This window comes from Macadamia integrifolia, chromosome 12, assembly GCF_013358625.1.
Source record: "Macadamia integrifolia cultivar HAES 741 chromosome 12, SCU_Mint_v3, whole genome shotgun sequence".
Lineage (NCBI taxonomy): Eukaryota > Viridiplantae > Streptophyta > Magnoliopsida > Proteales > Proteaceae > Macadamia > Macadamia integrifolia.
Window position 1 is genome coordinate 17054177 of NC_056568.1, and position 27662 is coordinate 17081838.

Sequence of the window (27662 nt, forward strand, 5' to 3'; positions counted from 1 at the left end):
AAGGATAGCTTCTTGCTTTTTTTTTTTTTTGGGTAAAAAATGAAAGCCCTTTACGAGGGTGAGGTTGTTGACTTGTTGGGTACTTTGGGTTGCCAATGCCAACTGACCTATGCTGAAATTCCATCCTTGAGCTCAAAGTTCAAACCACAAACCTCCTCTCCTCTCTGCAAGCATGAGACACCCTTCTCCTATCTTTCCATCTTTACCTTTTCTTCTTCTCTTCATTCTCACCTCCTTCCTCTCTTCTTTCACGTCTTCAGCAACCCAAAACTCTGTATAGAGGCTTTTCTCTGTCTGTCGAAGATCAATCAGACCTTCTCACTTCTGCAGACAAATCTTTCACCGCTGGGTTTTACGAAGTCGGTTCAAATGCTTTCTGTTTCTCAATCTGGTTTACCAATTCGTTGAACAGAACCGTAGTATGGATGGCCAATCGAGACAAGCCTGTGAATGGTCATCGCTCTAGATTTTCACTTCGCAAAGATGGAATCATGGTCCTCGCCGATCTCGATGGCTCAATAGTTTGGTCTTCCAACGACACTGTAACCAACGCCCAAAAAGCGGAGCTCCTCAACACTGGAAATCTCGTCCTAAGAGACCCAAAAGGTATAATCCTCTGGCAAAGCTTTGATTCTCCCACTGATACGCTTCTCCCTTTGCAACCCTTCTCCCAAATCGAGAAACTCGTCTCTGCTCAGGAAGAAGGTATGTATTCTTCGGGATATTATAATTTCTTTTTTGACAATGACAATGTTTTGAGGCTTATTTATGATGGACCGGAGATTTCTAGCATTTATTGGCCCAATGTTGATTTAAGTGTGTTTCAGAATGGCAGAACAAGTTACAATAGTAGCAGAATTGCCATTCTTGATGAGTTGGGTAGATTTACATCGAGTGATAGAATGACATTTTCTATTTCTGATTTGGGTTTTGGGATTAGAAGGAGACTCATCATGGACTATGATGGTAATCTGAGACTCTATAGCCTGAATGAATCAAATGGGTTGTGGAACATCACCTGGGAAGCTCTCCAACAGATGTGCAATGTCCATGGGTTGTGTGGCAGAAATGGGATTTGTGTCTATACACCGGAACCCAAGTGTTCATGTCCTCCTGGCTATGAAATGAGTGTACAGCAGGACTGGAATCAAGGTTGCAAACCTAAGTTTGATTATCAGAATTGTGACCCAAACCAAAAGGTAAGGTTTGTGGAGCTTCCACAAGTGGATTTCTGTGGATTTGACCTTGATACTCTGCAAGGCAAATCATTTGAAGCTTGCAGGGATCTCTGCTCCAACAATTGCTTTTGTCAGGCTTTTGGACATAGGTTGACAGGGGAAGCAGCATGTCTCATAAAAAGTGCACTCTTCAATGGGTACAACTCTCCAAACTTCCGAGGTAGCATATGTTTGAAACTGCCCGAAACTTTGAAAACCTCAGAAGATTTTTTCTTCAATGGATCTGATGCCACTTGTTAATCTTCTAAAATAATGCAGGGTGGAAGGACGAAGTGGGTGTATCTATATTCATTTGTTTCAATCCTTGGTGCAATAGAAATTTTGTTCATCACTTTGGGTTGGTGGTTTATTTTTAGGGGAAATGGAATGCCAACATCAATAGAGGATGGATACCTAGCATTATCTAACCAATTTAGGAAGTTTACTTACGAAGAGCTGAGGAGGGCAACCAAGAATTTCAAAGAAGAATTGGGAAGGGGAGGTTCTGGGGCTGTTTACAAAGGAGTTCTGGGTGACAACAGGGTAGTGGCAGTGAAGAAACTAGGAGATGTAATTCAAGGGGAAGAAGAGTTTTGGGCTGAAGTGAGCATATTTGGGAGAATCAACCACATGAACCTAGTGAGAATGTGGGGGTTCTGTTCAGAAAAGGTCCATAGAGTCTTGGTGTATGAGTATGTGGAGAATGGATCACCGGATAAGCATTTGTTCTCCAATGTCAATAGCAGTGGTTATCACAATAGTAATGGATATACTTTGCTGGGATGGAAGGAGAGGTTTAAGATTGCTTTTGGGGCTGCCCAAAGTTTGGCATACCTTCACCATGAGTGTTTAGAGTGGGTTATCCACTGTGATGTGAAGCCTGAAAACATACTACTGGACCGTGATTTTGAGCCCAATATTGCAGATTTTGGACTTGCAAGATTGTCCCTAAGAGGTAGTTCCGGTTCTGAGTTCTCTAAGATCCGAGGAACCAAGGGATATATGGCTCCAGAGTGGACACCGAACCTTCCATCACTGTAAAGGTAGATGTTTATGGTTACGGAGTTGTACTTCTAGAGATTGTAAAGGGGATTCGACTTTCAAGTTGGGCCCTGGTGGATGGTGATAAGGAACAAGAGGCAATGCTCACAAGATTTATGAGAGAAGTGAGAAGGAAGATTCAAAATGGAGATGATTTGTGGATTGAAGATGTTGTGGACCCAAGATTGAAAGGGCAATTCAACAGGAACCAAGCAGCAACAATGGTTGAGATAGGGATCTCTTGTCTAGAAGAGGATAGAAGCAAAAGACCAACCATGGATGCTGTAGTTCAGGCTCTACTTGAGTGCGAAGATGAACCAGAAGGCCATATATAGCAAACATAATGTAATAAATAGTTGATATATGTGTTTCCCTTTTTCTTTCATCCCCCACAAACCTCAAAAAAAAAAAAAAAAACCACCACCTTTTGTGAAGCGTGGAATGCTATGGTGTTCCATACCATGCCGAAAATTTCTAACGTTTTGCTTTGTGAATAAATAAAAACAGAACTCTAAGATCACAGAGTTTGTAATGCTTGCATCGGTGAAGATCCTATCAGGTGTCTGAGAAATAGTTTTAAATATTTTTATTTTCTTACCCCCTATTTAACACTGCAGTTCATCGTGTTCTCAGTGTGAGAAGAAGTTATTGGAAATATGACATTACCATTGATACTTACTAATTACTAACTGAGAAGAGGACAGATCATTGTCACGTGGTTCAGCCATCATGCCAATTTTTCACACGGAGGAGAGCCATCACCTATTCACATTTGTGGACTCCTCTCAGCGTAGTAGAATCTAAGGCTGCATTTGGTAACGTTTCATGTCAGAAACGGAAATTTCAGTTTCTGTGTTAAAATGCCTTTTTTTTTTTTTTTAAAGAAAACTAGAACGATGGAACAGCCTTTTCTCATTCCGTCAATTCTCGTTTTTACCCTTTTTTTTTTTCACTTTTTGTTCCCAAAAAACGAAACGCTCCCTCTATAAATGCACCAAATGTTTTATTCCATTTAAAACTCTAGAAACTTTTTTTTCGAACGTTACCAAAGGCAGCCTAAGTATATGTTGGAACTTGATAATTTATTGTGCATCCATCTGCATATTACTATGGCATTCAATACTACTGCCATTGCTTTTTTCTTCTATTTTTTATGTGGGTTGAATTTTTATTTTTTATGGTGGGCCCAAGTCAGGATTCTCTACCCACATGGGGGAGCACATATGAATTGAAAAAAAAAAAAAAAGGTGTCGCTAATGCATGAGGCTCCTGCATGTGTAAGGTCAGCGCAACATTCATACCTTTACTGTTGGACCAAGCGCGCCTTAAGCACCTATGAAACGAAATCTCCCTTATTTACAGCAGATTCAATTGAGGTGAAGATTCTCTTTCATAGGTGCTCCCCCATGTGGGGAGGCACCCCACGGGATAGAGAAAACAAACTCGGTGGGCCACCAAATGATGGCCTGGAGGTAAGGGTGTTAATCGGTTCTGGTATAGATAGTTTGATTCGGTTCGGTGCAAGATTTTGTAGGTAAAACCACAACTGAATCATGTAATAAATGGTTTTATATATTAAAACCAAAACCATTTATAAATAGTTTCGCTTTAAACAGTTTTATTATGTTCTAATTTTTTATCCAAATAATTTCTTTATTTTTAAAAGTTTTAGTGAAATAGATGTAAATTGTAACATTGAATTGAATTATTTATTGTTATATTTACTTATTTTTAATAGTTGTTTAATGTAAAAAAATAAAAAATAAATAAAAAAATAATATTGAAATGTATGTAAACTTAACATTGACTTAAACTTACTAGGCATATGTTAATCAGTTTAATGATTTACCAACAGTTTAAAATTAAAAACAAAATTGAATCACGGTTTCAATTTTAATTCCAAAACCAAACTTAATAAATGGCTTCACGATTTCGGTGTAAATGCTTCGGTTCAATTTCGATAAACAATTTCAATTTTGGTGTCAAATTCACATCTTTACCTGGAGGGGGATTAGGTGCCAGGGGTGGTGGGGGGTTGGAGAGTCAATCACTCGACCTCTTTGGATTTACAGAAAGACACTGGTTGGCCTCAACCATTGTGCTACAAGAGCCTCCCCAAGTGCACTGATCTCGCAAGCGGGTTCAATACACTTGTCATATTCTTTGGTGTTACATTCTTCTCTCCTTTGGGCATAACGTCCTCTCTGTGGCCCCATACACTGTTGGGGTATGCTCTGATACTATATGTAATGATTGGATCCTATTAATTTTAGCACAATATTGTTCTCTTTAGCCCATAAGCCTCAAGGCTTTAAAATGTGTTATGCCATGTTAAAGAAGCTAGAAGTTATCAACTAACCCAACAACCTCCCCCTAGGCGATGTGGGGACTAAAGTTTGCATATCCTCACCAATCTCCTAGGTAGTTTTGATACAATTTCCTTATTATTGGGTATCACAGCTCCCTTATGGTGGCTTCAACTCAAGTTTGTTCCTTGGGTGGGGATGCTCCAACGCATATTAGAGTAGAGTTGGGAGTTGCTCCAATCAATGACAGGCTTCAAGAAAGCCATTTAAAGTGATATGGTCAAGTTCAATGGAAACCTAGCGATGCCCCAGTAAAGAGGATTATAGGATTCAGATTGACGGAGCTACAAAAGCTAGAGGCAGGCCTAAAATAACCATAGGAGAAGTTGTGACGAATAACATGTGCAGTTTAGGCCCCATACGAAGTATGACCTCAAATAGATCCTATTGAAGAGCAAAGATCAATGTCACTGACCTTATTTAAGTGAAATCCTCCTATCTTGTTGGGTTGTGTCCTTTTTCTCTTATTTTGTTACTTTCATTCTTCATCTTTCATCTTTCACTTCTCGTTTTTCATATTTCATTTGTCATGTCCCATTATTAATATGTTTAGATCTATATAACCGACCTTATTAAGTTGGAAAAAGGTTTTGGTTTGTTGTTGTTGTAGTATTTTAAATTGGATTTAATGAATAATATATTCAAGATCTTACATCAACAGAATTAAGTATGAATTCCTAAACATGTGCAAATGTGCATTACATATTCAATTCTTCAATTCAAATTTAATGTTTTCACCCAAAAAAAAAAATTTAATGCCTTGGGCTTTAAAAAAAATATGGCTTGACTCTTGACCATTGACTCCTTGACTCCTATAATAGACGATTGATACCAAATTTAGTAAGACTTTAATTGACACATGATGTGTGCACCTTAGGTATCGTTGACAAAATGTCGCTTTGAGTGCTCATTGTTTATATTTCATGTGTTCTACGAAAAACGAAAGTGAGGTTCCGTGTAGATATTTTGAACTATATAGACAATTGGGCTTGGGAAAACCCATGGTAAGTCTGCTAACCTTATTTTGTTTTTTTGGTAGACTTCTAGTCTTCTGTTTACATGAGGAAAGAAAAATAGCCAAAATTTTTTATTGCCTCATCAATATTCTATGTATAGGTTATATGGTGATACATAATTTTGCCATTGGATACTAACATATGGGTTAGATTGACCACTTAACAAATTTTATATTTAAATTTAATTATATATTCAATTCATTTTCTTGATATTATATATATAAATATTCTAGTATTCATATATTCAATTCACTTTCTTGATATTTATTGATATTATTTAGAAAAAAAAAAAGATATTCTATTATTGGTATGCTTCTTATTTTGTCGGACAAGGATCCTCCTAAACATGGGAGGTTTTGGAGAGGTACTAGTGAGAATTCTCTCTCTCACCCCGTGTTGGAGAAGATTCAAATTTTTATTTAGCCACTTAACCTACTTCAATTGAACAAGTAGAGAGGCACCATTTACCAGTGATACGTAAATAGAGACCATTATACTCTTGGCCTTGGATAAAGAAGGCATGAGAGAAGGTATGAAAGGTGAAAATCATCTAAAGCGATGAAGAAGGAGTTAAAGGGTTTTTTTTTTTGGCAAGAACCATCGATTTTTATTTACTATCTTGGCCTTAGACTCTTGGACCTCTTCATTTAGAAAATGGAGTATTTTGTGACTTACCCTAATTTTTGTCTAAAAACTAACAATAAATTTATCCTGATTTTTAAGGAGATGACCATAGAGGCTATGATTAGGAAACTGTCAATTTATAATGCTGATGTAATGTATCAACTATCTATCTTTGGCAATATTTGTATATTTTTCTTTATTAAAAAAAATAAAAAATGGGGACCTTCATAGACCTGTATTAATTTCAGCCGCCAAGTAGACCTATTATGTGATACAAAAAGCTGGGCCACAAACACAATAGACTAAAATCTGCTCCTAAAAAGAGAGTCGTCATTATCCCACTCTTCTGTAAGTCACGATCTCACCGTGGATTTAGTGGTGAATGTTATAGAAGGTAACGGGTATCGTAAAAATTGATACAATACTAATATGGATAGAATTAGTTCTTTTTTCTATAGTTTTACCTACAATCTACTGTTTAATCGATATGATATCAGCTAAGTATCAAGATCGAAGGTTAATGATACTAACACAAACCATTTGATATAAACGATTCAAGATCGATACCTCAAACTATGGTCCCACCAATGATTTAGGGGACGGTATCAATATCAATATCTGTCAATACCGATTCGATTCCAAATCGAATTGATGGGTATGGTCAATTTTACTTTCTTAAAAAATATTAAGTTTTTACTATTTTACTCTTGAATCAATACAGATAATCATTCTGGATCGATCAAGGATTGAGATCGATCTGAGTTGATACTAATCCGATACAACCTATACAGGACCCATACTTGAAACCATGGGTCCCACTATTTTACCCGGGAGTACCACAGCTGATCGCACCTTTTGCTTTGTTTTCCAATTGTGCCATCAAGTTATCTATAAGGAAATATTGGCCAAGTTGGAAAAAGATACCCTGATACTCATATATATATATATATATATTTTTTGATAGAAAATGAAGTTCGAAGTTGAAAGTTCAAACCACAAACCTCCTCTCCTCTCTGCAAGCATGAGACGCCCTTCTTTCTTTCCATCCTTATCTTTTATTCTTCTCTTCATTCTCGCCTCCTTCCTCTCTTCTTTCACGTCTGCAGCAACCCAAAACTTTCTGGATAGAGGCTCTTCTCTGTCTGTTGAAGATCAATCAGATCTTCTCACTTCTCCAGATAAATCCTTCACAGCTGGGTTTTACGAAGTCGGTTCAAATGCTTTCTGTTTCTCAATCTGGTTTACCAATTCGTTGAACAGAACCGTATTATGGATGGCCAATCGAGACAAGCCTGTGAATGGTCGTCGCTCTACATTTTCACTTCGGAAAGATGGAATCATGGTTCTCGCCGATCTCGATGGCTCAATAGTTTGGTCTTCCAACGATACTGTAACCAACGCCCAAAAAGCGGAGCTCCTCAACACTGGAAATCTTGTCCTAAGAGACCCAAAAGGTATAATCCTCTGGCAAAGCTTTGATTCTCCCACTGATACGCTTCTCCCTTTGCAAACCTTCTCCCAAATCAAGAAACTCGTTTCTGCTCAGGGTGAAGGTATGTATTCTTCGGGATATTATAATTTCTTTTTTGACAATGACAATGTTTTGAGGCTTATTTATGATGGACCGGAGATTTCTAGCATTTATTGGCCCAATGTTGATTTAAGTGTGTTTCAGAATGGCAGAACAAGTTACAATAGTAGCAGAATTGCCATTCTTGATGAGATGGGTAGATTTACATCCAGTGATAGAATGACATTTTCTGCTTCTGATTTGGGTTTTGGGATTAGAAGGAGACTCACCATGGACTATGATGGTAATCTGAGACTCTATAGCTTGAATGAATCAAATGGGTTGTGGAACATCACCTGGGAAGCTCTCCAACAGATGTGCTATGTCCATGGGTTGTGTGGAAGAAATGGGATTTGTGTCTATACACCGGAACCCAAGTGTTCATGTCCTCCTGGTTATGAAATGAGTGACCAGCAGGACTGGAATCAAGGTTGCAAACCTAAGTTTGATCATCAGAATTGTGACCCAAACCGAAAGGTAAGGTTTGTTAAGCTACCACAAGTGGATTTCTATGGATTTGACCTTGATACTCTGCAAGACAAATCGTTTGAAGCTTGCAGGGATCTCTGCTCAAATAATTGCTCTTGTCAGGCTTTTGGATATAGGTTGACAGGGGAAGCAAAATGTTTTATGAAAAGTGCACTCTTCAACGGGTACAACTCTCCAAACTTCCCAGGTAGCATATATTTGAAACTGCCTGAAACTTTGAAAACCTCAGAAGAGTTTTTCTTCGATGGATCTGATGCCATTTGTGGATCTTCCAAAATCCAAAAGTCCTCATCTTCTATTACATATGCAATGCAGGGTGGAAAGACAAAATGGGTGTATCTATATGCATTCGTTTCGATCCTTGGTGCAATAGAAATTTTGTTCATCACTTTGGGTTGGTGGTTTATTTTTAGGGGAAATGGAATGCCAACATCAGTAGAGGATGGATACCAAGCAATATCTAACCAATTCAGGAAGTTTACTTACAGAGAGCTGAGGAGGTCAACCAATAAGTTCAAAGAAGAATTGGGAAGGGGAGGTTCTGGGGCTGTTTACAAAGGAGTTTTGGGTGACAACAGGGTAGTGGCAGTGAAGAGACTAGGAGGTGTAATTCAAGGGGAAGAAGAGTTTTGGGCTGAAGTGAGCACATTTGGGAGAATTAACCACATGAACCTAGTGAGAATGTGGGGGTTCTGTTCAGAAAAGGTCCATAGACTCTTGGTGTATGAGTATGTGGAGAATGGGTCACTGGATAAGCATTTGTTCTCCAATGTCAATAGCAGTGGTTATCACAATTGTGATGGATATACTTTGCTGGGATGGAAGGAGAGGTTTAAGATTGCTTTAGGGGCTGCCAAAGGTTTGGCATACCTTCACCATGAGTGTCTGGAGTGGATTATCCACTGTGATGTGAAGCCTGAAAACATACTACTGGACCGTGATTTTGAACCCAAGATTGCAGATTTTGGACTTGCAAAATTGTCCCAAAGAGGTAGTTCCGGTTCCGAGTTCTCTAGGATCCGGGGAACCAAGGGGTACATGGCTCCAGAGTGGGCACTGAACCTTCCCATCACTGCAAAGGTAGATGTTTATAGTTACGGAGTTGTACTTCTAGAGATTGTAAAGGGGATTCGACTTACAAGTTGGGCCTTGGTGGATGGTGATGAGGAGCAAGAGGCAATGCTCACAAGATTTATGAGAGAAGTGAGAAGGAAGATTCAAAATGGAGATGATTTGTGGATTGAAGATGCTGTGGACCCAAGATTGAAAGGGCAATTCAACAGGAACCAAGCAGCAACAGTGGTTGAGATAGGGATCTCTTGTCTAGATGAGGATAGAAGCAAAAGACCAACCATGGATGCTGTAGTTAAGGCTCTATTCGAGTGTGAAGATGAACCAGAAGGCCATATATAGCAAACATAATGTAATAAATAGTTGATATATGTGTTTCCCTTTTTCTTCCCCCTTTTTTATTCCCCCCCCGCCCCCCCCGCCCCAACCATTTCTGAAGGGTGCAAAGCTATGATGTTCCATCTCAAGCCGAAAATTTCTAATGTTTTGCTTTGTGAATAAATAAAAACAGAAACTCCAAGATCACAAATTTTTAAATAATTTTATTTTCTTACCCCCTATTTAACACTGCAGTTCATCGCGATCTTAGTGTTAAATATGACATTACCATTTATACAAACCAACTGAGAAGATAGATCATTGTCATGTGTTTCAGCCATTATGCCAATTTCTTACTTGGAAGAGAGCCATCACCTATTCACATTTGCGGGCTCCTCTCGGCGCAGTAGAATCTAAGTATTTGTTGGAACTCAATTAGCTATTGTGCATCCATTTGCATATTACCATGGCATTTTGATTTTTTTTTTTTTTTTTTTGCCAAGGTGGGCCCCGAGTCTAGATTCTCTACCCACACAGGGGTGCACCTATGAAATGAAAAAAATGGCGTAGCCAATGCACGAGGCTCCTACATGTGCGAGGTGGGGGTGGGAGGCGAGAATTATGCAGCCTTATCCCAAGATTGTCGTGAGGTTGTTTCTACCCTTGACCACCAAGTTGAAACATTTGTACCTTTACCGTTGGACCAAGCACCTTCAGCACTTATGAAATCAAATCTCCCTTATTTATAGTAGATTCAGTTGAGCTGAAGATTCTATTTCACATGAGGGAGCACCCCACGCAGATAGAGAAACCAAACTTGGTGGGCCCACCCAATGGTGGCCTATAGGTAAGGGTGTTAATCGGTTCCGGGGTAGATGGTTTGATTCGGTTTAGTGCAAGATTTTTGGGAAAATTACATGATTACTCATTTTTGGATTTCTCTTTACAAAATTGCCAATCCAAAATTTCAAATAACAAAAATACCCAAAATCAGGTTTATGGTTACAAAACTACACACTCAATGTTTCAATTAATAAAAATATTCAAAAATCAGATTTAGATTTACAAAACCACCCACTAAAAGTTGCAGTTAACAAAAATATCTGATTGTGTGTGGAAGATGAAGGAGAGTCACCATTTTGAGCAACTTCGTAAACTCAAACCCGATTTTTGGTATTTTTATTAACTAAAACTTTGAGTGGGTAGTTTTGTAATAATAAACCCGATTTTGGATAGATAATTTTGTATAAAGAAACTCAAAAAGTGGATAATCATGTAATTTTTTCTAGTTATTTTGGGTAAAACCAAAAATCGAATCATTTAATAGATGGTGTCATATATTAAAACCGAAACCATTAATAAACGGTTTCAGTTTAAACTGTTTTAAATAGTTTTCTTATGTTTTCTAATAAATTGTAATATTGAATTGAATTATTTTTTGTTATATGCTTTTTTTTAATAGTTGTTTAATTTAAAATTAATTTTTTTGTTATTGAAATATATGTAAAACTAAACTTACTAGATATTTGTTACTCGGTATAACGGTTTATTTAAACGATTTACCAACAATTCAAAATTTTAAACCAAAACTAAATCACAGTTTCGATTTGAAAACCAACCAAACCATTTAATAAACAGTTTTACGATTTCGATGTAAACGGTTCACTTCAATTTTGATAATTGGTTTCAGTTTCGGTTTCAAATTCACATCCTTGCCTAGAGGGGGATTGTGTTCCAGGGGTGGGGAGTTGGAGAGTCAATCACTCGAGCTCCTTGGATTTACACCAAAGACACCGGCTAACCTCCACCATTGTGCTACAACCACCTCCCTAAGTGTACTAGTAATTGGTACTAGTACTCTTAGGTGGGGATAATGGTGATGCTTCCAAATGGACACTATGTTACTCCTGTAATGTTCCGGCCCCATTAACCTTGGTACAATATTGTCCTCTTTAGCCCATGTGCCTTAAGGCTTTAAAATGCGTTATGTCATGTTAAGGAGACTAGATGTTATCAATCTAGCTCAACAACATCCTCCTAGGCTATGTGGGACTAACTTTTGTCCACACTCACCGATCTCCCAATCCTTGATACTTGTGTGGTATTCTTGGGTGTCACATTCTTCCTCTTTTTGAGCACAACGTCCTCGCTGTGGCTCCACACGTTGTTGGGGTCAGCTCTGATACTATCTGTAATGCCCTGACCTTATTAACTTGGGCACAATATTGTCCTCTTTAGCCCATGTGCCTCAATAATTTAAAATGCATTGTACCTTGTTAAAGAGGCTAGAGGTTATCAACTAGCCCGGCAATCTCCCTCTAGACGATGTGGGACTAAAGTTTGCATGCAATCACTGATATCTCAAACCCTCTGGTACTTGCTGTATTCTTGATAGGGACACCTCACCAATCTCCTAGGCGATTTTTGGTACACTTTCTGTATTCTTGGGTATCACGACTCCCTTATGGTCAACTCAAGTTTGTTCCTTGGGTGGAGAAGCTCCAATGCAATTTCTCCTAAGAGGTGATTCCATAGGGATCCACTCCAACGGCTGGGCTGCCTGGAGAAGCATCCGGTGGTTGGGAGGACCCAACCATATATTGGGGTGCGTTCCCTGGTCCTCCCAACCACTAGATGCTTCTTTGGGAAGCACAACCGCTGGAGAGGATCTAGATCCAAGGTGATTAGCATCATTGGTCAATTATAATCACTATTGATCGATTATGTGTTTTGATAAAGCCAATTTCAATATTTGTGACCTTACTCTTTTTTTTGGGGGTGGGGGTGGGGGTGGGCAGAAAATCAAAAGCTTGCCCATTGGAAACATCTATCTTTTATTAAACTTGCCCATTGGAAACTCCATGTCTATATAATTATTTAAAAAAAAATGATTCTTTAAAAACTTATGTTTCATATATATTATATGTTTTATATTTATTTATAGGAAAAAGGTTGGGCATATTGTTGGGGCACCCAACCTGTGTCACTCTTTTTCATTTGTCTTTGGAAATTACCCTAATGCCCCATCCATCCCAAACCCCCATTGGTTTAGCCACTAGCACCAAGAGAGTTAACAAGATGCCCAACCCTCTCCCTTATCTCTCCCTTATTTATATATTTTCTTATAAAGTAGAAATAATTATTTATTATTTTGTTCTATTTTTATATTAAAATTTTTAATCATATATTATCGGATTCCAATTTGGACATTCGAATCCTTAGTAAATACAAATAAAAAGGGCGTAAAAGTGATCTAGGGAGGGCCATAATATACCCAATCATAACCTCGCTTTGCGAAGAGGCTATTTCCATGAAGCAACCGATGTCTACCCTCTCTTTTGCATATACTTATGCTCATATGAAATATCCATAAGATGTTAGATCAAATTTAGATAACGAATTCACTATTCAAATACGAATTAAGTAATTGATGTGTTAACTTCTTTTTTGCTTCCAATTTACATTCTTAAATTATTTTTCTAAACAAGACTAGGCTAAATAAGTAGCCTTAAAGTGGTACTTGGCCGGGCGTAAAAAGGGTCGTTCAGAAGGTTTCAACTTTTTTTAGATGATTTGTTTTTTTATGGATCGATCAAGTTGGAACTGGAAACTGAAATGATAAATTTACAATTTATTGATTTATCAAGTTATAAAAAAAATCAGGATTTCTCAATGTTTGAATTTCTAGAAGTCTGGTGAAACATATTTTTACAAAACCCAACCCTCTACTCTCCAACCCAAAATTTATACGGGAGTCAAATTCTTTTAAGAATAATTAAAAAACCCAAAAACTGAAGAAAGATTTACAAAAGGACAAAGGAAAGTCAGTGGCTGGAGAATAAAGCACTTGGTGCTTTTGTGTCCTCTCTCTCTCTCTTTTTGTCAATTTTTTTTTTTTTTTGTGTCCATTTTCGTTCATGGCTACGGCCCCAATTCATCAGCTTTCAATCTGGTTTCTGATTAACGACCCATCTGCTTCTGCCCCTCGCAATCACTTGCATCGATGAATATGAACCCAATGCAAGTATATTTCAATAATTTTTGCAGTTCCTATCTGAATCTAGCTATTAGCTTCCTCAACACAGCAATAAAAAAAAAAAAAAGTTGGTTGGCCACCACCCACTTGCACTTAGGTTGCGTTAAATATCTAAATCTCAAACCTTTTACGGTTGCGTTAAAGCCCTTTGTCCAGAAACCATTGTCTTCAAGCTTACTTGTTCGAATGGGTTGTCTCATACGTTGAAAGCAATTTTCTTGCGCATCACTTTTTTACTCAAAATAGGTTGGGAGACTGCTATCTACAATAAAATATAGCAGTTACAAAAAATGAGTAGTTGCTACTGCTTTCCCTTGTTATATATATGATAATAATAATTGGAAGGGAAAGTTCTATGGGCAAGCCAATGGGCTGTCTAGACTTGTGTCATTCTCTCTCCCGCTCCATGAAAAATAGTGTCCGAAGTTACGACTGGTTGGAGTTGTTAGTTTCTAGAAAACTAACATCTCTGTCCTTATTGTAAAGTAGTACATATTATGTTCCAAAAATGGTAGGCCAGAGGGTTTCTCCTTTTTAGCATTAGCAGCCAATCGTAGAGCAATGTCTATATCCATTCTATCCTTTTTTGATTAATTTAACAGAGATAAAGTTATCACAATATGATTCAATGTCTAAAAGTACTAAGAAAAGTTCCATGGCCAGTGGCGGCTAATTACTCTATGGTGCTTTCTCCCATTGACAAAGTTTGTTTGATTCTTTATTTGACTCTCTTGCCTCAGCTTCACTGAAGTTTCCAACAAAACCAAACAATGAAATTATCTTTAATCTCTCGCTGCTTTAAGAAGATTGATGTCTATCCTGCTTCATTGGAATCTGTTAGGTAACTGTTGCCATTTGTGAGAAATAATAGATGATTACCAAAAGGCCGTTGCATATATTAGATATTTTGACATTTTGATGTGTCAATTAAATCAATTTTTTTTTTTTGATTATGTGTTTGTTATAATAGTTATATTTTATACAACAACCTTATTATATCGTTACTTGTTCTCAACTAGAGACAAATTTGTGCAGTTCTAAGATTGTTGTATTATATATTTTTCCAATGGGGATTGGATGAAAATATAAATACAGACACTTTAGTGTGTTAAACACTGATCCACTGAAATTCCAAAATCGTTAACCGTTACGTTGAGTAAAGCAACAAGAAATTCTGGTGGTCTCTTTTTCCTATACCTAAGAGGCACTTGGTGTTACATTTGTATTTGTACACTTGTGGTGAGCCAATGGTTGATGTCTACCGATAACTCTTACTACACACCCGTCGCTCAATGTACACTAAATGGCAATGTTGGTGACACTCAATCAGTTTTCATCACCCGTGTAAAGAGAACATCCAAGAGAGAGTTGTCAGACTTGGGTTGGTCGGATTCAGATCCAGAGTCTAATAAATGTTTTGTGAAGAGTATAAAAGGTATTTATTTTTATTTTTGTATGACAAAAGGTTCCATGCATGGCTGTGCACAATCCTGTCCCCGCTCTCACAAAATGGAGCTGAAATGACCTAAAACACCCTTTTTATTTGACACATACTCTCCTTGTATTGTTAAATAATTTTTTAAAAATTGTTTCAAATGTGTCCAATTTGATGTCAAGAGAATCTCGTAATTAAATGCAATTCATTAATATCATAGTAGTGATTTTATTCCATTTTTTTTTTTTGTAAGATTTTTATTCCATGATTACAAGGTTCATTGCAGATGTGGTAGTATTGGGGAGCGTAATCAACGTAGATTAAGAATATGCAAGAAGCGATCATCCAAAGAAAGATTCTCCTGAGAATCAATATCCGTATTGGTGAAATGACTATATCCTTAACGCATTGGGTTTGGCAGGATTCTCCCATTGCTTTAAAGAAAAGTATAAATCCCCCTTCTCTCCCTACCCAGTTGTGATGGAATTTTCCCTTAGCTAGCAGCACCTGTGAAGTTAGATCTTGAGCCAGTAGCAAGATCACAAAAGAAGTGTCTGAAGCTTTCATAGGGCAGTTCTACCTCTCAAGCTCTCGCTTTACGATTGAAATAGCTAAGGAAGATTCCTATACCTATCAGAGTCTTCCTCCATTACTTTTAACTCAGACGGGGGATAGACTAATAGTTTCCAGCTTCTTGAAATTCTTGGAATTTCCCTAGGTCAATTGACACCCAAATGTACTTTTTCAGGTACCTAAATGTAGGGGTGTCAACCGGTCGGGCCGGGCCAATTTCGATCGGGCTTGATCACTTGGAAGCCTTGCACCGTGAACGTCTGTTTAAGTAAACGGACCTAGCTTTGGGGGACATGGTACGGTTTAATCAGGCTTCCTTAAACAAGCCTTAATTGGGTTTTAATCGAACTACGGACCTATTTAAGTCTAAACGGCTCTAAACGGGCTTTAAATGTGTCTACCGTAAAATTCTATTCTTAAGTGGGTTAAAAGGCCAGAAATATGTGACTCAAATCTTTAATAAAGAAGATAAGTGATATGAGATATGGTTGTTCTTTTTAAAAAAAGAAGAGATTATGTCCATTACAATTTACAAAATAAAACTTAATTAAATCAAATCCTATTACAAAGCAGAGGGTAAGAAAGCTTAATTAGTTTCTTACTAGAAGTAGCAAAATAGAAATTTTCTATAGATTAAAGGGAGTCAGGCTAGGTTGGGCTACAGCGAGTCGGTTCAAGTCGGGCATATAAACGTATCGATTCGGTCGGGCGCCCGACGGCTACCTACTTGCACCGTGAATGCCCGTTTAAGGCCCGACACGTTTATTAATCGGGCCATAAACGTGTCGAACTCGGACAGGCCTACAGGTGCGGGGTCAGAATTGACACCCCTACCTAAATGTACAGAAATGTTTACCACTAGGGGTTTCCAGGCTACACCTTTTGTAATATCTTCTTTTTATATAATTAAGGATTACTTAATAGATCTAATTAGGATCATACCACTTGGCAAGATCTATACCATTAGATTGTAATCTCCTAACTTAGCTTGTCTATATATAGAGAGGCTATGACTGAAATTTAATTTGCACAACTTATTATACGAAGTGAGACTAAGAAAAAATGAAGAAAGTAAAAGAGGAGTCTTTTTCTTCTTCTTCAAGCTTGGGATTTTACCATTGGAGAAAGTGCAATTGATAACGATCTCGTTCAAGCACTGCATTCTCTTGGAAGAGCATGCCACCTGGTATTCTAGGTAACCATTACATTCAGATTATTTGATTTATGTGATATATTCATTGACATCTTTGTTTCTAAATATTTTTAATGAGATATTATATCGAATCACTTCTGCACATGGATTTAAGCATCGGTATTGGATAGGCCATATCATATTGGTATCGGCATCCTCGAGACTAATACCAATATTTGCCTGATCTGGATCGATTATTAGTATCATTTTAGGGATAATAGTGATTGATGCACATCGATCCGATACCAATATCAATAACTAAATCCTTGCTTCTGCCGGTACCTTCAATTTATGGAGCCAATGTTGTGTCTAAGGGATAAGCAAGATTTGAGGAGAAGCTTGGAAAGGGGCAAGGAGATCCTTTTCACATTTGGAGATATTTTGATGATGTGTTTAGGGTACAAATGTTATGATGAGAATAATATTTATTCTTTACCTCCGAGATGATATACATGGTATAGACACTATAATTTTGCCACACTTAAGGACCCTTCAGAGTACCATAATTTGGGTCCTTCACTACTCTTAAAGGTCATACGGTAAAATATGACCATTTTTCCCGAAGGTGCGTTGAGTGCCCAAACCTTTTCAGTTGAAACTTGTGGGATATGTTTGTTTCATCATTTCAAGTCCAAACCTAGCTTTTGGTACAAAAAAAGACTTCATTTTGCCACCATTTTTCATTAAAAATACTGTTTTGTGAATCCCTCGCTTCAAGCACAATTATTATTATTATTATTATTTTTTTTCAGAAATTGTGGTCGATCTCTACATCATTAGATGATACTTGGAAAGTCTTTTCCAATGACATATGGATCATCAAAATTTAACTGTTGAATCTTCAGAAATTATCATCCGAACATCGGCCAATAAAGCAAATAGCCTAAAAAACCCCAACAGAAACTTGGGAAAAAGAAACTCACCTACCATGTGGATGTAGTACTTCAGTTGTAACATGTCAACCGCTTGAAAGAGGAAAGGGAATAAAGGCTAGCACTAGAGGGACATTACCTATTAATCCTATGAAAGAAATATCATGAATTATAGCCATGTATTACCACTCCGTGGATCCAATTGGTTACCACCAATCTCAGCACAAGTTTGGCCATAATCAATTAGAGTTCAGGCACATAATAAAGGGTATACAAGCATTGTCAACCGAGATTTTGAGGGGGGGAGATGACGGGTGGGGTGGGAGTTGCATAGAGCGGGTGGGACACGGGTTGCAGAGAGGGGGGTGACTCACAGTAGAGGGAAGCCACAGTTGAGAGGTGGTCATGGGGAAAAGGGTGGGAAGCTATCTGAGATAGGCTGTAACAGTGAGGACTCACGGGAGTGTTGTGGGAGGGAGCAGGGGTACTTTTGGGGTTTAAAATTAGCAGGAGAAAGAGAAGTGAGTTTGCTTTTCTAGGGAATCAAAGAAGAAAATTTGGTAGGTGATAACCCACCTGAGATTACCCATCTGAGATAGCTCACCTGAGAATAGAAGATTTTTTTTTTTGGGGGGGGGGCAGGTATTAAAGAGGTGACATTAATTGTCTTTTCCCTCATTAATGATAGTTGGTCGGTGGGAGAGTAAAGAAGAGAGAGAAAGAAGAAGAAAGGAAAAGAGAAAGAAGAAGAAGAAAGAAGAAGGGAAAATTGACCGTAGAGCTTCACCGGAGTTGGGTCTTGGTATTTTGAACCCAGATTAATGATCAACTCGTCGAGATCTTCGATTTGAGGTAGGTATTGTACACAATCCAAAGATTCTAAGGAAAACCCCTTTCTTAAACCCACTTTTTGATTTTTGGGAAAGAACCCACTTGGATCTTGTTAATCCTATTTGGATAATCAAATCTAAGTTCTAATGGAATGTGTGTATAATGATTTTGAAAGATTTGGAAGGAGTGTTGGTGAAGATCTAGAGTATTTTGAGGTTCTTAAGCAAAAGAAGTGAAATTTGGGGTTTCATTGGTGTTCTTGAGAAAGAGGTAAGAATCTTCCTTTTTCTTTTGATTTGATCTTAGATCTAGGTTGAGGATACATGATTTGATCTTAGATGAATGATTTGAATTGCCGGATTGACCCCAAACAAGTTCCTTAAGCTGGAAAAAAGTCGGGAAGATGTTGGAAGAATTTCATTTCAAGATTAGGGGGTATTTTTAGTCCACCTGTCTTTAGGTTTTGGTCCACCTGAGTTCCCAGAACTCAATTTTTGGGCTCTGGTGTAACCGGTGGGCTATGTCTTTCGCTCTAGCCCACCTGTCTTTCCAGAATTCTCAAAATTGGTCCAAATTTGATGAGTAACCCCCATTTATGATTATAAACCCGATTTTAGTGTTTAAACATGATGATTTTGACCCCAAAATAGTGAAATGATAAACCATTATGTTTATGATAGGTTACACTCAATATATGTATACTCACACATCGGATCTTTTTCGTACTGTGTACAAGCACCGTGTACATATACAAGTAAGTGGGAAGTGGACTCTGATTTAATTTCAAAATATTATGTATCATTTAACATGTGTTAGTCTATCCATGTCATCATACCACTTGTGTGTAGACTAGACATCACATATGCCATATCACGCATTGTATGTGCATTTATATAACATGCTATGTTTTGCTTTATGATGAATATCTTTTATGTCTTGATGTATGTGATGAAAAAATTTCATTTGAACATGATGTATATACTAGATTAGATGTCGTAGTCGACTTGAAAACGAGTGCATGGTAGCTCGTGGAATGGGATGCAGTGCCATTGTGTAATCGTACCATGCTCATGTAGAGGCATGTAACTAGGATATGATTTACCCTTGTGCTACGACCCTTCCCAACAGGGGTTTACGTGTTGAAGGATTATTAAGGGGAAGTATTGGGTTGCGATTATCGAACTCCTGCAGCGGTTAGAAGTACACATGACTGATCACTAGGACAGTCGATAACCCCAGTGATATATTCAGAGGGTCAATCGTACTATTTTTATTTCGGGTGGAGTCACCCATTTATTTTCTGTCATTTAAATTTGCCGGAGGTCGACGTGTATTTAAATTCCGGTGTCAACGGTGGGCCTTCTCTGACAACCCTATGGGCGTATCGTGGGATGGGATTCGCGGCTCGTACTTGGGGCATACACGCACTATGGTTGTGAGTAGCACATAACCTATGACCTCGTAATGTTGTTAGGCTAATAGGGTTAAAATGAATTGCATATAGGTGCATTTATGTTGTGACTGTTTGTGTGGTTTTCCTTGTGTGGTCTTCCTTTCCACTTACTGGGCTAGTGAACTTACCCCACGTGCACAACTCTTTTAGGTGATTTTACAGGTTTTCCACCTGGAGATCAGGAGTTGGGCCTCATCATGGAGTTTCCATCTGAGGACTGGTGGGTCCCCGATGTGTTTGAGCACGGTGCCTATTACGCGTGCGAGGATTGTGCTGCAAGGCTGCAGTGACTCTTGTGTGGTTCTTCTAGATTATTTTGATGTACTCCCTTTTGAGGACTTGATGCTTAAATTGTTATATTTTTGTGTATATATCATGCTTTTGGGTCCAAATGTATGTAACTTTTATAACTCAATTTGAGTATCAAGTATTTGGGATACAATTACTGGTATTATTATTAACAGGTCTTCCGCTGAAAATACAACTGTCTTAGTTTAGTAGAGATATGTTGTATTGCAGTTACTACATTGTTGATCCTAGCAGGTTTGTGAGTAAACTGGTGTTAACTCAGTCACCGACTTAGCTTTGTACGAGCGGGGTGTGACACTACATGTTTAGAATATTTAGTTTTAGAGTTAATGGAAATTTGATGGTTCAAACCAAATAGATTGAAGAGTAGGTGCATTATCCTATTCTCCTCGAAAGATGAGTATAAGGTGTTTGGAAGCATTGGTAGTCAGGGGAGATATTGCAGACGTATAATACGCGGTCAGCCTGCAAACAAATTAACACATTAAAATTTGGATTAGGATAGCAAGATTTTGAACCACCATTTTCTTTATCAAATAATTAATGTTCCGAAGAAATAAAGAAAAAATGAATAAACAAACGAAGAGAGCATGGGAAGGAGAATGGTAAAATAATCATGGGAAGTTTGGAAGAGTAATGGATTTCACAAAATTTAGCTAGAAAAAAGGAATTTGCAGAATGGGTGAGAGGGATATCGAAAGGAGACCCGAGTGGTGTATTTATAGTACCGTTAAGAATGGGAAATTGTAAGTCAATAACATAAACTATAGGCAATGACATTGGTAGAAACTAAAGAGTGACACAGATAGAGTTGGATTTAGTAGTCGTTCTTTGAAGCATAAGGTAATACGAGTTGCAACATCTTACATAGAACCTGAAGATTTCATAACAACTACAATTACCTGATATCTAGTTAGGTCACGTCCATAATTCGACGAATAGGAATGAAGTTAACAGGCTTTACAATAAAAAAAATAAATAAAAAAAAAGTACTACCACAACACCATTTCCCAGTTACAAAAAATGTTGCAGTAGGACCTTCTAAAGTTAACAAAAAAATTTGTTTATGTCCATTGGATTATCCAGAACGTGCACAATGATCTTTCCCGTCATCGCCTAGATGCCATCCGTTAACCTGAAAGGGACTCCCAGTGCGGCCGCTTCAACATCCTCTCCTTTTATCACATAGTTAGGAAAAAAGGAATAATGACCCATTATCTCAGAATAGTGATGTTGCCCACCAATCCATGTTGTGTTTGATAAGCTAAATGGGGTAAAGCTAAGGACACTGTGAAGGCGCTAGCGAGGGTGTGTTGGTAACAGACCATAGGATTTATTGGTTGTAAAGAAAAAGTGAAAAAAAAAAATTAGGAAAAAAAAAGGAGGGGGTGGAAATTACAAAAAAACAAAGGGAGATATTATCCCATGTGATTCAGTAATTTGTTTTATCAAAATTGTTGGTCATATTAAAAACCATTCACCTCAACGAGGTGATTAGTAACTCGCATAGAATGAACACCATTAGTAACCCAATATTATACCTTAACCCACTTGGTGGTTCGGCACTTATTACTGAGAAGAGAAATCATAATTTCAACACACCCATGCAGATAGGCATATATAATATGTTTCAAGCCAATGAAAGTCGACATATGAAACGGAAATCGAATACATAAGTACTCAAACAACAAAGAAGTTAAAGCAGTCACTCGGCTAGAATTATTAAAGTAGAGGCATTCCAAAATCTTCCACACAGACAATAATGAGTCACAAGGAAAATATGTTGTATGTTATCCTACTCAGAAACATAGATCACTGACTGGATCTACATCCATCCAATTACACAGTAGGGCTTTAGGTGGGTTCCATTGCAGTTCCATTCTCCAAAATCCCAAAGTTATTTCCTGATGATAGGTGACTTTTTGAAACAAGCGCCACCATTGAGAGAAAAGACATAAGCATGCACACCTGTTATTGCATTAATTGGAACTTGTTTGTAAAATTTTTGTTTGAAAAAATGGGCCTTCAATTTAGTTGTGTCATATCCTTGTGTTCAAGTGTAGATGAGCCAACTCTCCTTGTGAATAGAAACAGAATTTAGTATAATATACAGGGGAAAAATTTCGACATTAGAATTGAAGTGGGGTCGTCTCTACTCCGAACATACATTTGCCACATTGCACAAGGTTTGTCAAGTGGGTATAGCGTACATAAACTATAACAGATCAAAATTAATATGTAGAGAAGTGCTTCTTAAGACCGGGGGTAGTAGACCCAAGACAGATGACACCAATGTAGTAAATATGTAGTGCAAGCTATAGTATGAGCAAAAGGAAGGAAAGAAGTTAGAAATGGTGAAAGGTAGACGTACTCAGTTGGTAAACCATGTGCACAGTCATAAGAATTAAATAAATCAAAAGGAAAAAAAAGAATTAAAAAATCTACCTGTCATTGTAGATTAAAATATTGTCACTCCCCCCAACAACTATGTTTTTTAATTCTTAGTAAAGGCAATACACGTGCAAGAAATGTGATTCTCGTACTTGATGAGACAAGTGCATATACACACTAATATGAAAGCCATAGACAATTTGATGATGCAAATAATGTTACTATATTTAGACGGGTATTTGGTGAACAGAACGTACCATACACTACGTCCACCACAGTGCCAAAACTATAACAAGGTTTGCAAAACCAAAGGTTTTCTAAATTTGCAGTTGGGGAGGAAAATAAATGGCCTATAAATATTAATGTAATGAGGAAAGTAGCTCATCATGAGTTAAGACTTAGATAGTCATCGCAGACATGTACACATGCATATCCATATCGAGTAACCTAGATGTTAAAAGACCATATGCGGGAAAAAAATTAGACAAAATTTAAAGCTAGCAGCACATAACAAACAATATATACTTTGAATCCAGCCATTAACGACAAGGAAATAAACATTGAGCACGAATGAGGTTGTAGAATTGAAATGAGGAAGCACACTAGAAAATAAAAAATTTAGTTAAAAACTTTTAAAAGCTTGACTACTGTACTGTGAATGAAAAGGAGGTTACCCTTTACAGATTTGTGACCTCTGCTTCCCTCGTTGCAGATGAAGTACCTTTTCCCATTTTCGGCCAAATGTTCAATGTCATCCGTGCGACCGTCGTCATCGGATCAAGTTACCTTCACCCGAAAATGCTCAAGCAACTGTTGAAGCGTCTCATTCGGATTATCCGATTGACTTATGAGTTCAGCCACAGTATTGAATGAATCGCAATTTGGCGAAGGTGACCAAAGATACTTCCTCTGGCGAGCACGGCTAGAAGCCATTATGTCAGACGAACCAAAAGGAGATGGCACTTGATCAGATGACCCCAGAATATTGTATTGTATTGATACTTGATCAACGCGAAAGCTGAAGTGGGGAAGTTCACGGATAATTCCAGAATACGTGGCAGCATTGGTGTTGGTTCTTCGATTAGTGGATGGTGCAGGGTAGAGATTATCAGAACCACATCTGGGGAGTGGTTCAAAAACATGTATTGGAATCGAATCGGAGACATGGATGGGAAGCAGTTCAGTAAGACGGATGGGAATGGGGTCCGAAACACGAGTAGGAATAACAGACGCAACTCCTGTTGCAGCCGGTGGGGATGGTTCACTAGTTGGCGGTGGTATGGACTGTAGTTGAGAAGATGTAAATACAACTGGCTCAGGCATGGAGAACACCAAAAAGCACAAGCGGTCAAACGGCTCGGTAATGTTCAGGGCTCTTAACTTAGATAAGGAGAAAGAGTGAATGGGCCCCTTATGGTCGATGGAGATGGATATCTTAGACCATATTGGATCGACAAAACCAGGAGGGGGAGATATAGGATCATCAACCCCTACATTGGACAACACATTCATCATGACAGTATCACCACCAACAAAGGTCTTCAGAGGCCCAAACCCACAGGCTTCCGGCAACGTCGGCAATAGCAACTCTGAGCCACATACCTGAGCAGCAGGAATATCCAGTGGGTTTGAGACCTTGTCAACCTCAATCTGGTGGGTAGCACTGCCAGATACATCCAAAGTAGGGGTGGTGAGAACATTAGCGAGCAGGGGCTTGGTTAGAGATTCAACGAGCTGCAGGGAAGACTTCTTCCCTTTGGGAACTTGGTCCTCATAGTTACAGTCATTGGATGTATGGGTAATACAGCCACAAAGTTGGAAGATATGAATGAGTTTGAACAAGAACCGAATGGGGGTAGATGAACCTGTGGGAAGTGGGATTTTGGAGGTAAGGGGAACCGATCTATGTTTCTTGATACTTACCTTCACGCGGGCTGTATCATTCGAAAGCCCCAATTCAGCGTTGACCCGATGTAATGCTTACATCCTACTGAGACAAGATACTACAGATTTGAGGTTTGGTATGGCAAAAACCTCTGCTGGATGGGAAGAACATGTAACCACATCGGAATGGAGTCAAGCTCTTTCGTTGACGACTCAGTATCCAGGGCATGTGTCCTAAGATGAATGATTTGATCATCGTACCACCAATGCAAAGCATCCAGAATGGCTTTCCTCTCCACATCAGAGGCAAAGTCAACGTAAAAGGATCCGACGTCTGAGCAACTAGCCATAAGTAGGCCCTTTGCCTCCCAAATACTGACAAATACATCTCTTAGTCTCTCTTTACAAGGAAGTTAAGGACCAATAATGGTTCCGAACAGTGCTGTAGAACAAGGGTTCCATCTGACCGATAAAGGATCATGGAAGACATCTAGAGGGGGAGCCATCCAAGATGCAAACGTGGTTGCCAAAGACGGTGTGGTAGGCAAGGACAAACTGTCAGCCATCTTCTGCAGGGAAGTGGAGCCAGTAGAAGATCCAAAGGACTGTAAAGATTCAAGATCAAAGTAGGAAGATGAAATGGTGGGGTTGTTCACGAAAGATGGAGGTGGGTAGGTCGCTACAAGTGGTCCAAACATGGTCAGTGGATAGAATGAGAAGTAATATGAGGGTGGTTTAATAGTGGTTAGAGATTACATTGACAAGGTAGATTTTCATTGATGGAGATTATGGAAGTCGGCGGGTGAAAAAGCCACCTGCATCGATCTTACTACGGTGGGAGATAGATCGACGAATAGGAACAACTGTTTGTCCAAATTTCAAATAATCCTAAGTTATGACAGTTCACACTAATAAGATGATGTATTAATGGAAGCGGTTGTATATTTACCAAACGTATCCCTTAAGTTTATTATACACCCAAAACTATCCCCTTGTATTGCAATTTTGAATTCTCTTTTTCACCATTTCAAATGTGTCTGTAGCACTGTTTAATGTTTGAACTGTGGCCTTTGATTTATCTATCAAAATTTGGTCTAGATGTTTACGTAATAGTTTGAAACCCAGGTTTTGATAGGGAATCCTGGTACAAATCGAGTCAAAAAATTGCGATTCATGGTCAAGAGTCAGGAAGACTCGCCATATGTAAAATACCAAGAAAAAAACAAGAATGTATACTGGTCAAGATGATTCTACATTGAATCGTTAATTTGGCCGATTTTTCAATAACCCACCGAATCTGTTCTTTTTATGAAAAGGCACTTAAAGAAAAAATCAAGTTACAATCCCAAGAGTCCTATCTTGATAACTTCTCATGCTCCTTTACTTTTACGAAAATGAACTTGGGACCCAATGAAATAGCCCGTATTCTAAAATCCAAATTTTTTATTTTATTGAATATTGGTTTGTTGGAAGATATAATTTATATTTTCTAATCCATAGCCCTAACCGAACGTTCTGACCAAGAGAAAGACTCTTGCCTGCAAGCCTCGAGTGAGACTTTATTTTTATATTATAATCAAGGTATGATTGGAAATGAGAAAAAAATTATAAAATACTATGGCAAAACCGTGATTAGTTACTACTGGTAATGCACTTCATATCGAATAAAAAGTCTAACATGCAAGTTAAATTGACAGATACTCGATTGTCATACAATTTTGTACGACTGCTGGGATAATGAGACACACACAAGACAAAATTTTATGGAAAGGCCAGTCTGAAACATAAATACAACTTAATATTTGACATTTCTCACATGGAGAAAGTGACCCAACACACAAATATGTGAGTTGTTTTAGAATCTTGAAAGTTATTTTTTTATAATTATTTTTATCCTTTTTGTATGGGTTGGGAAGCAAAATTGCTTACAGAGAATTCGAGCGGGGGCAGCAAACTATATCCAAGTAGGTGCAGCCCCAGTGGGTGCCATATAAATGGAATCTGAATTGCCATTCGCGAAAATACAATATCCTTGTTTGGTATCTGTGAACCCTATGGGTTTCATAAATATTACATTTATTTCCCTCATGTAAGTTGCCATTTTTTTCCCGATTTGATTCCATTCCCTTGAAGGATACCAGGGATCGTAATGTTAAGAGTCAACAACCTTTATTTAAGGACAATGGGATCTCCTAATCCATCTATAGTTGATGTTCCCGCACCAAAAGGGTTTGACTATCTTCCCTACAACTGTCATCAAATGGTTATCAGGAAGCAGATGCGATCAAGTACCCCTATGTGATTGTTGTTCAATGTCATTCAAGATCGTCATTGTCGCCTGCTCCACAACACTCTGAACTAAGCTTGGGGTTTGGATCAGGGTCCATCTATTTCTCTCATGTACCAAATGAGTTTGACAATCCTCAAATCTCGGCTGTGTAGAATGGTTGATTTGCGTAGATTACATTTCTCCTTACTTCTCATTCAAATTTTAGCTACAAGGGGGAAGGGGGAAGGGGGAAGGGGGAAGGGGGAAGGGTGAAGGGGTTGTAGATAAGTAGTTGTAACCCATGCGTGGCAGGGCCTCATATATCCATGTTTTTCTAAAATTTTAATACTTTATACTCCAATTAAACAAGATATGAGTTCATTGCCAGGCAGAGATGAAACCAATCCTATTTAGTCGCACTCTTTTAGAAATTGATGAAGCTCATACCCCTGTCACTAACAGAAAACCTATAGTTAACGAGAATATTTTCTATAAACCCATAGTGGAAACATCACCTGAATTGGTTGGCGATTGGCATGGTAGAAACAAATCACCATTCCATGTTTTACCCCTTCGCCGAGGAATAATTCACGTTCTTTCCTCCCGTGACTCAATTAATTGCACACTCTTCTTGGTTATTAGGTGTCTTTTCCCTTTAATATTAGATATTGTCCGACATAAATTCATCAAATTATTAATATGTAT

General features: G+C 38.2%; 1 protein-coding gene and 1 pseudogene across 1 annotated transcript; both read left to right on the forward strand.

Moving 5' to 3' along the window:
* Positions 1–2639, forward strand: LOC122057510 (annotated as a pseudogene).
* A 4605-nt stretch (positions 2640–7244) lies between these two features.
* LOC122057333 (putative receptor protein kinase ZmPK1) lies at positions 7245–9923 on the forward strand. The gene has a single exon (XM_042619385.1). It carries the CDS (start codon positions 7286–7288, stop codon positions 9734–9736), a length of 2451 nt encoding a protein of 816 aa, XP_042475319.1. The 5' UTR covers positions 7245–7285; the 3' UTR covers positions 9737–9923.
* The last annotated feature ends 17739 nt before the right edge of the window (positions 9924–27662 follow it).

Excerpts from the sequence above, each read along its gene's own strand:
- LOC122057333 (XM_042619385.1), top strand. The coding sequence starts at position 7,286 with ATGAGACGCCCTTCTTTCTTTCCATCCTTATCTTTTATTCTTCTCTTC.